General features: G+C 53.2%; 2 protein-coding genes across 2 annotated transcripts in view; one reads left to right on the top strand and one right to left on the bottom strand.

Moving 5' to 3' along the window:
* The first annotated feature begins 242 nt into the window (after positions 1-242).
* Positions 243-3,712, top strand: ORM2 (orosomucoid 2). Its single transcript, XM_019633424.1, has 6 exons — positions 243-397; positions 827-969; positions 1,199-1,269; positions 2,061-2,168; positions 2,320-2,423; positions 3,528-3,712. The coding sequence occupies exons 1-6, from the start codon at positions 284-286 to the stop codon at positions 3,588-3,590; spliced, it is 603 nt and encodes a 200-aa protein (XP_019488969.1). The 5' UTR covers positions 243-283; the 3' UTR covers positions 3,591-3,712.
* An 80-nt stretch (positions 3,713-3,792) lies between these two features.
* Positions 3,793-9,428, bottom strand: part of AKNA (AT-hook transcription factor) — a 52,669-nt gene continuing 47,033 nt past the window's right edge. Inside the window, 1 exon segment of the mRNA XM_019633425.1 lies at positions 3,793-6,711. Coding sequence (XP_019488970.1) covers positions 6,447-6,711 — 265 coding nt within the window. The 3' untranslated portion in view covers positions 3,793-6,446.

Raw genomic sequence — 9,428 nt, 5'->3', positions numbered from 1 at the left:
GTTAACTAATATCACTTCAGCCCTTATCCACCTTGGCTTTGAACAGCCAGAACTTCCGGCCCTTGTCCTAAGGTCAGGGACCCAAATTAAGCCTGGGTTTGGAAGCTTTACCTACAGCTGGCTTTGGGGAAAGGAGGGAAGGTTTTGTGCATGACACTTCCCAAGTGTTTACTGGATTGTGTCATAGCTGGTCTCCAGGGCCCCACCCATAACTCATTATAAAAAGTCACTGCATCTGCCAGCTACCAGTTCCACCTGGCTCTAGGTACCTCCTTGTCTTGGCATGGCGCTGCCCTGGGCCCTCGGAATCCTGAGCCTCCTTCCTCTGCTGAATGCCCAGAGCGCGCCGTGTCACATCAATTACTCAGTGCCTATCACCAATGCCACCCTGGACCAGGTAGGTACCTGGGCCACTGAGCACTGTGGGCAGCTGTTTCCCTCTCTGGGCTTCCCTTTGCCCCATTGGCTTGTGGTCAGCCTCCTCTCCTGACTCTGCTTTTTTCTCTCTTGGGTCCTGGGGTAAAATTCTGGCCAGCCTCCGGAGGCATTCTTCTTTCTCCAGAGGCATTCATTCTTCTGCCTCCAAACTCAGAAGCCCCATTGCAAGATTTCTTAGCAGGGGACAGTGCTGTATTGGGCAAAAAGGGGTGGCCGGGAGGTGGGAGTGATGCCTGACCCTCGGTGAGCTCCTGCATGCCCACTCCTGAATGCGGGGGCTCAGTCTCCTGATTTGCAAATGGAGGGAGAGATCTGCTCCAGTCTCCTCCGAGCTGACTATCAGGATTCAGCTCCCAACCTTTATCACCAACTCCTGGCTTCTCCCCAGCTCTCTCGCAAGTGGTTTTATATCGCCTCGGCTTACCGACACCCCGAGTATAATCAGTCGGCTAGAACGTTCCAGACGGCCTTCTTTTACTTTGACCCCGACTACACGGAGGACAGGTTGCCGCTCAGAGAGTACTCGACAATGTAAGATCCGGACACACTAGCTCACCCCTAGTCCCAGCTCCTGGCTTCTACTCCCAGCTGCCAGAGACCTTGAGCAAGCCCCTCCCTCTCCCTGGCCTCAGCTTTCTCAACCATGGAATGGGGAGGGCTGACTCGAATTGCCACCTGACTCTTACCCCTCGATGACTGTGATTGTCCACTTCTCCTTGACCTTCTTACTGTTTTTCACCCCTCTTCTGTTTGACTTTAGTAACGACAAGTGCATCTATAACTCTAGCTACCTGGACATCCAGAGGGAAAATGGGACCATGTCCAAACACGGTGAGCCCTCAGGGGGAGGGCTGCTGGGTGGAATGGGGAGGTGGTGGGTGGGCCAACCTAAAGGAGGGGACCTGGGACTAAGGTCCTAATGGCATTGGGCACAGAGAACATGGGACAGGCCCATTTCTTCTATCTCTGTGGGCCCAGGACCTGCTCGCTGAAATAATCAATAACTGCCAACATTTGTGAGTGCTTACTTTGTGCCAGGCATTGTTTGAAGTGCTTTACAGGAATTAACCCACTTAATACTTATAAACAACCCTAGAAGGACATGACAGTGATCAGATGAGGAAACAAAGATGTCAAGTATTTCTCCTGAGGTCCCACAGCTTGCAATTAGAACTAGGATTCAACTCTAGGGTTGGCTCCAGTCCTGCCTCTCAACCATGCTTTATCCTCTGGGCGCTAAGGGCAGGCTGTTTGTTGGACCGGCAGTGACTTCACCCATGCTCCCACCATCCCCACAGAGAGTGCACATAGTAGGAACACACAAATGCCAGTGTAACTGGACGGACACCACCTAGGAATCCTGAGGCCCCCCTCCTGGGCCTTCCCCCCATCTGTAAAATGGGGAGAAAGGCCCTGACAGCCACAGTTCATGAGGCCCCTCTGAGTCCACACACATAAGCGCGTGGCCTAGTGCACAGTAAGAGCAAGGGACATGTGCCCAGGTGAGCCCCTGGCCTTCACTGATTGACTGTATGGCCCCGGGCACACCTAGGTTTCCTCACCTGTGTGGCGGGAACCATTGTGCCATCCCCATGGTCTCACCCAGAGGCTTCCTCTTCCAGAAATGGGCAAAGAACATTTTGGCCACCTGGTCTTCACCAAGGATCCCAGCATCTTCATGCTTGCTGCTTTCCCAGAAGACAAACAGAACATGGGCCTGTCCTTCTATGGTAGGCACCCTGCCCCCAAACTCCCACCCAACCCAGGCGTCCCCCCAGGGCCACCCGCTCCTTGGGCTGGGCGCCCAGACCCCCAGCCTTCCCTGGGCCTCCCATCAGGCCCCGCTGGCATCCTTACCAGCCCGCTTGCCCTTTCCTGCAGCTGACAAGCCACAGGCAACCCAGGAGCAAATGAGACAGTTCTATGAAAACATCATGTGCATGGGCATGGACAAGTCGGAAATCACATACACCGATGAGAAAAAGGTGAGTGCAAGGAGGACTTGGCAGTGCCCACCCAAGGGTGCTCCCCCCTTGGGCAGCCCCAGAGGCCCCGAGAGGGAAAGCTGCAAGCCAGGGCTGCACAGCGAGACAGGAGATCCTGCCTTTAAGCGCCCGCCTCAAAGCAGGGACAGCTGAGCTTCACAGAGGTCTGGGGGTGGGGTGGGGTGGGGGAGAGAGACAAGAGCCCAGGGGGGACATCATTAGGAAATCAGGGAGTACACATGGAGTAGGTGGGGAGGATCAGGAAAGCGAGCAGGAGGGGAACAGTATAGCCAAGGTGTGGTGGAAGGGACTTGGGGAAGAGACACACGTGGGGAGTCATCAGTCACAGCTGCCTGCCTGCCGCATCCAGGCTTCTCATAGCACGTGATGGGGAGCTGGTATTGCGGTTGCCCAAATGGCAGCAAGTCCAGGACTGCCACGCCGATTTTTGCTATAACTGAGCATTACCTGTGTAAAGATCTCAATACTTTTCTTTAAACCTGTGTTAAGTGGAATGCTTGGTCTCGTCCTACGCCACCATATCTGAAATCACAGAGCTGATGAGCCCGGTTACCCCTTTGGGAATATATACACGACATATTTTCATGATTATTAAAATAAAAATGTCTCCATCTGTTTGCCACCTGAGATCATCCCCTGTGACCACCGGTGGCACAGATTGTCCACCCGCCCCTCCCTGCTCCCAGGAACCCGGGGAAAGGGCTTTATGAATATGCGTACAGGCACTGGAGTCCGTCCCCTGCAGCCTGCCACCCCCAACTACTGGCCGGGGGACCTTGGACAGGACACATGGCTATGCTGAGCCTCACATGCATCAGCTGAAAAATAGTGGTGAGAAACCCAGGGCAATGTAAGGGCTTGGCAGGTCATCAGTGCTCAGTAAATCCCAGCTGTTCTTAAGGGTTTGAGCCCCAGTTTAGAGGTGCATAAGCTGAAGCTCAGTGAGGGAAATGACTTGCCCAAGGTCACCCAGCTCAGAAGTGGCAGAGCTTGGGTTGGAGCCATGGTTGGGCTAGTGCCACAGTCCAGAACTCATCTTACTCTTACCCCATCATTGTGTTTTCTTCTCCCATTGTCTTCTAGGATCAGTGTGGGCCACTGGAGAAACAACACGATGAGGAAAGGAAGAAGGAAAAAGATCTATAGAAGGAAAACGCGGGGTCCTCTGAAGACATAGCATTGGGTTAGGAGCTCGGGAACTTTGGGACCTATTCTCAGCGCCCCACCCACCCACCTCAGTTGCATCAATAAAGCTTATTCATTTGGAATAGGCAGGCTGTCATTTGCTCATTCATTCATTCATTTATTCATTCACATTAAAGCCAGCTATGAGTTGAGCCCTGGTTAACCACAGGATAAGACCCTGCCCCTGGTTGGAAGAGCCTCTGCTGTAACAACCAGTACACATGCTAGGAGGGATGGTTTGCGCTGACGTGTGGGAGCCCCGCATATGAAGAAAGTTCCTTCAGCAGTGGGGAAGTCTGGGAAGGTTTCCTGGAAGCGGCATCTGAATCAGTCTAGAAAGATTAGGAGCCTCATAGCATCCGTTATTCCCACTGCAAGCGAAGGATCTGAGAAGACATGTTTGAAAAACATCAAGGCAGAGGAACCCTAAGCAGGAGTTCAGGTGGATAAGGGGCAGTGAAGACTCAGGTGTGTGGTGCCGGGCATAAAGGACTTTACTGCAGGCATCACCCTGGCCATCACAGGAGGAGAGCTGGGAGGGGCCAGACTGGAGGCAGGAAGACGGCTGCAGAGGCTGCGAGCATCCTGGCAAGAGGTGGGGAACTGGGCCAGGGCGGGGAAGATGAGGAAGCCTAGGCCAGAGGGGCCGTGTGTCTCCATGAAGAGACCTCAGGGTGCCCATCCAACACCCAAAGGAACTTAAGACACCTAGGGGCGAGGCTGGCCCCTAGAAACCAGCTACCTGGCAAATGTGTTTGGAGCCCTCCAGATGGGGCTGTATCTGAAGCATCTCATGTAGTGGAATGAAGAGAACTGAGCTCCTCAAGCCAGGAGTCCAGCAAGAAAGGCCGGCCTCCTTCCAGACCTGAGGGCTTCGTGATGTATGGTCACGTGAGGGAAGCATGTGAGGTGGCCAAACAGCTGGGGCTGAATTGTTCGAAAAGTTCCCTGTGGGAGTGGCCTAAGCCACCTCGCGCGCTAGGATCATAACCTCAGCTCTTGATGCCCAGGCCTGGCCCACATGCAGACGCCCTCCAAAGGGTCAGGTTCCAGGGACCCAAGACTCCAGCGTCCTTTGCTCATAACTGGAGCCACCGCTGAGCCCAGGGCACTGAGGCTGGGGACACTGCCCTGCCTCTCACCTTGGATGCCCCCCTTCCCATCTTGTTATCTATGGGACAGCCTCTTGGCACCCAGAAGGATATGGTCCCGGAGGCTCAGAACTTACAAGTAATCTTCCCATTTTAGTGTCACTTTCAGCAAGATGCCATTTTCAACTCTACTAAGAAGGGTCAGCTGAAAAATGAAATGGAAATGGGTGCTGGTGAGCAGGGAGAAGCAAGTGAGACGAGAGAGGCGGGGAAGATGGGCGAAAAAGCCACAGGAACAAGCAGGAGTCAGGGGTGAGGTGGGGAAGCATGGAAATTCAGGTAGAGAAAATCAGTAACAAAGAATATGGACTTTGGAGTCAGACCATGGTGAACGCGGGCCGAAACCTCAGACTCCTCATCAATCAAGTGGGGACACAGTGGGAACCTGGAGGGCTGCTGAATGCATGGTGTGGAGCTGGCCATAAACGGCAGTTGTTGTTGCTGTTTGCTACTGAAAGAAGCACTGGAAAGAGTGCAGGCTGGTGCTTTTGCAGAGACGTTTGCTATGTGTCTCGTAACACCTCTGGCCTCAAAAAAAAGGGGCTTGGCCAGACAGTCTCTCCGTACATACTCCTCCAGTCGAGAGGCTTATGGTTCTGAGATGGGCAGAGGGGGAAAGTCGGAGAAATAGATGCTACCAGACAGAGGCAGGAAGTCTGGAAATGTCCACCTAATAGGTCCCACCCCACAGGCCTGATTTTAGAAACCACACATCACCACAAACCCGGGCAGCTTTGGCAATGTTTTTTTTTTCTTCTTTTTTTAAGATCAATTCTTCATTTGCTTTCATAACGAAAATAGAATTTTTAAATGCCTCAAATATACATATATCACTGATGCACACACATTCCAGAAAAGCTGAGGTACACACTGCTATGGGGTTGGGGAGCAGGAAACGGCCTGGCCTCAGGGCCACAAACTGGGGCCTGGCAGGTAGCTGGCTACTAGTCAAATGCCACAGGTCCCCAGGAGAGACTGGGGGTCTTAGGATGAGGTGCTGAGAGGGACCATGGTGGACAGCTTCCCGGGCCTTCCGTGGGGCATCTCCATCCCAGCAGGCCCATGGAAAGGCCGCTCCAACCATGGTGAAGGCGGGTGTGTGTGTGTCATCCTGAGGTTTGCATCCTAAGACATTCCAATGGTCCCAAACTGTCCCACTGCCAGCCACCAGGAAAAACATCCCCAGCCATGTCCTTCCAGAGATGCCTACTCCCAAGTGGCTGGTCACAGGTGGGTGGACAAGTTTGTGCCAGAGACCCTGGCCCCATCCTTTCTTATCTGGCCTCCTAAGGAAGACCCAAGCCCAGGAAAACTCCTCAGTTTAAAACACTATCTGTCCACTGTATATAAAATACATATTATTAGCTGGAGGTGGACACGTACAGGACTGGGAGACTCCCCGAGTTTGCATCTGGACGGAAGGCGGCCTCAGTCCCAGGGCCTCCTTCAGGGGCTGGTCCCCTGGGAAGTTACTTCTCTTGATAACCAGGGCCCTTCCATTTTGAAAACACTGACACTGAGCAGGCAGGGCCTGTGCTGGAGAGAGAGTTCCTGGTGAAGGACCCATGGGCCCTTCGGGAATGGCTCCAGCAGACCTCTGGCTTGAGGGACAGCAGCAAGCTGCCTGCCCACCTGCCCGCCGTCTGTCTCTGAGCCGCAAATTCCATCAGAAGAGGCAGGAGCCTCTCAGGCTGTGGGCCTGGCGCAGGTTGGCCGACAGTGAGCGGCTCATGTGCTTGGTGGTGGAGCGAACACTTTCGGCTGCCTGCACAGCTCGGCTCAGGGCCTTGTTGAGCTCCTCCAGGTCCTCGAGGTCCAGCTGGATAGAGTGCCGGTGTCCTCTGGCTGGCCGGGAGGGGGCTGTGGGGGGCCACTCAGCAGCTGCTTGGGCTGAGGGGGCTGAGGTAGGTCCTCCTGGAGACGCATAGAACCTGAGGAGAGAGGTACGGGCATCATTAACCACAGAGAGGGCTGGGTGGGGCCAAGGAGCGCTGGGTTGACAATCAACCCCATTCTGAGCCCCAGCTAGGCCCCTACTCTCTGGGTCTCAGTTTCTTCACCTCTAACATGGGAACAATAAACACCCACTTTAAGGGATGCGTTGGAAGGATGAAGGAAGATAAATGGAAGTGCCTGACCCAGACCAGGTGCTCAAAGATAGTTCATTCAATCTACCCATTCATTTCTCAACTATTTATCAACCATATGCTGTGTGCCAGGCCCTGGGGTTACAAGCAATGAATGAACAACACAGAGCCTGCTGCCTGCTTGGAGGAACTTACAATAATCTGAGAGCCAGATCTGGGGGAGACCAGGATCACCCCAAGCTCTGTGGCATACTTCCTTCTTTGGAGAGGTAATATAGGGGTGTCCCACTGCCAGTGTGGAGCACTGGAGGAGCGTGAACATTATAACTAGGGCTCTGCAGGAGGGGAGGGTCTGCTTTTACTCATCTAGGGCAGCAGCAGGTGGAAAGGTATCCTCTCCTGGTCCTTTGGGATCGTGGGGTGTTGTTTTAAAGTGCCGCGGGAAATGGGTTGACAAGGCATGAGATGAAGCAGGATTTCTCCAAAAAGTGGCTACTACCTTCTTCCCAGGCTACTAAGTTTAGGGTTGAAAGACACCAGCCTTAGGTGAGAGAAGGCTGTGGACCCTGTGCTGTGGAATAAAATGTGTTGGGAGAGAGGGGGTTAAGGAAGCATTTCACCTGAATAAAGCAGGAGTGAGTTTAGGAGGGCTCGGCCTGACTCATTCAGTGACAGCTTGCTGAACACACTGTAAACTCGGGTCTTATTCCTGACCCTTCAGTTTCTAATTTGCATTATTGGACAGTGTGAAAACAAGGGCTTTGCTAGCATCAGAATAGACGTCTGTCTCTCCAGAGAAAAAGATGTACAAATGTCCAATGAGCACCTGAAGAGAGGCTCAACATCATTAGCCATCAGGAAGATGCACATCAAAACCACAGGAGATGCCCTTCACACACTTCACCCCCATGGGGACGGCTAAGGTAAAAAGGACAGATTGTAGTGAGTGCTGGCGGGGACGTGGAGATAGGAGCCCTCATACACTGCTGGTAGGAATGTAAAATGGTGCAGGCACTTTGGAAACAGTCTGGCTGTTCCTCAGACAGTTAAACACAGGGCTCAGCCTGGGCCCAGAATCCTCACCCTTGGAACCCATGTGCCAGGCTCTGAGACAGGTGCTTCACCAGCACTATCTCGTTGATTCGGTCAGTACTATTACCCTTATTTCGCAGACGAGCAAAGTGAGGCTCAGAGAAGCTAGACGATGCAGGAGAATGACCGCATCCTGGTCGTTTTGCTTAGCCAGCCCCAGGGCCCTCGCCAGGTTACTTCACCTTTTAAGGGGCTCCATTTCCTCATCTAAAACAGCCATGTTTAGCCACCTTCCAGGGTAGTTCCAATAGGAAAATTCAGGTAAAAAGCTCTGTAATCTGCCTAGCCAGGGTAAGTGCTCTGTAAGTATCAGCTACGGAGGCCCAGGGTTTACACCTGAGCTAACGAGCACCCAGCAAAGGCTGATACGTATCACCTGAACCAAATGAGCAACTAAACGGGCTCCTTGAACCCAATTCCCCACTTCAGGGACTATCTGGTGTAATTGCTGCGTTCCCCCCCACCCTTACCCTCTGATAATCTGACGACCAGCTTAGCCTGAGAGTTGCCCAAAACTTCCCCTAGGACAGAAGCTACAAAAACAAACCAACAACCAGCCCTCCTGGCTAGAGAGCCTTTGGTGCAGGGGCTATACGCCAGCAGACCACCAGGTGGCAGCACAGGCCCATTCAGTTTTCTAAAGGGCACACAGGCCTCAGCCACTAAGCATGCTCACTCAGGCTGGCAGCTGGAGAAACTTGAGGGCATCATCAGGCCAAGTAACTATGGTTACTGGCCACCCTCGATGTACTATGGGCTTTCTATACATTAGTTCATTTAATCCTTACCACAACCCATTTCACAGAGGAAAACACTGAGGCACAGAGGAACCAAGTGACCTGCCCAAGATTATATAGCTACTGCTGGCCACATCTGTCTGGCACGAAAGCTCAGGGCCCCTCTCCTCCCCATGGCCCATCCAAGCCTGAGGACAGCTACCTGATCAGTTCTGTCCACAGGCCTGAGCCTAGAAGGATACGGAACGGCTTCAGAAATAAAGAGACCCCATGGTCACCATAGGCACTCAAGAGTTTATCCTGAGCTACCAAATTCCAGGCAAAACCTTTCCTGCCCAATAAGTCAGAGTGTAGGCAGTTGTCTCCATCACTTCATCCAGAAGCCTGAGCATGAATATGGCCTCTCTTAGTTGCTGGGGTGAAAGGTTCCCTAACGACTTGCCCAGACTCAGCTGAGAGGGCGGCAAGAGACCAGACTGTAGGCCAGAGTCCTCATAGGGGACTGGGGCTGGACAGTACCTCGTGTCTTTGCTCCCAGCAAATGTCAGCTCTCACAGGGCCTCTGGCCCCTGACTGCCCACAGACACAGGCCTCTTACGACACGCCGCTGAGGAAACATCCCAACTGACTCATTTTATAGTGAAGGAAACTGAGACATGGAACTCGGGGGTGATGGTCAGGCCACGAAGACAAGCCTCCTAAATTCCAGGCGCCAGGCTTTTTTCCGCCCCC

The sequence above is a fragment of the Hipposideros armiger genome, unplaced genomic scaffold (assembly GCF_001890085.2).
Source record: "Hipposideros armiger isolate ML-2016 unplaced genomic scaffold, ASM189008v1 scaffold_1306, whole genome shotgun sequence".
Lineage (NCBI taxonomy): Eukaryota > Metazoa > Chordata > Mammalia > Chiroptera > Hipposideridae > Hipposideros > Hipposideros armiger.
This window is presented reverse-complemented; position numbering and strand designations above follow the sequence as displayed.

Coding starts and splice junctions, on each gene's coding strand:
- ORM2 (XM_019633424.1), top strand. CDS start 284: ATGGCGCTGCCCTGGGCCCTCGGAATCCTGAGCCTCCTTCCTCTGCTG. Junction 1,270..2,060: donor TGGGACCATGTCCAAACACG/GTGAGCCCTCAG, acceptor TTCCTCTTCCAG/AAATGGGCAAAGAACATTTT. Junction 2,169..2,319: donor CATGGGCCTGTCCTTCTATG/GTAGGCACCCTG, acceptor CCTTTCCTGCAG/CTGACAAGCCACAGGCAACC.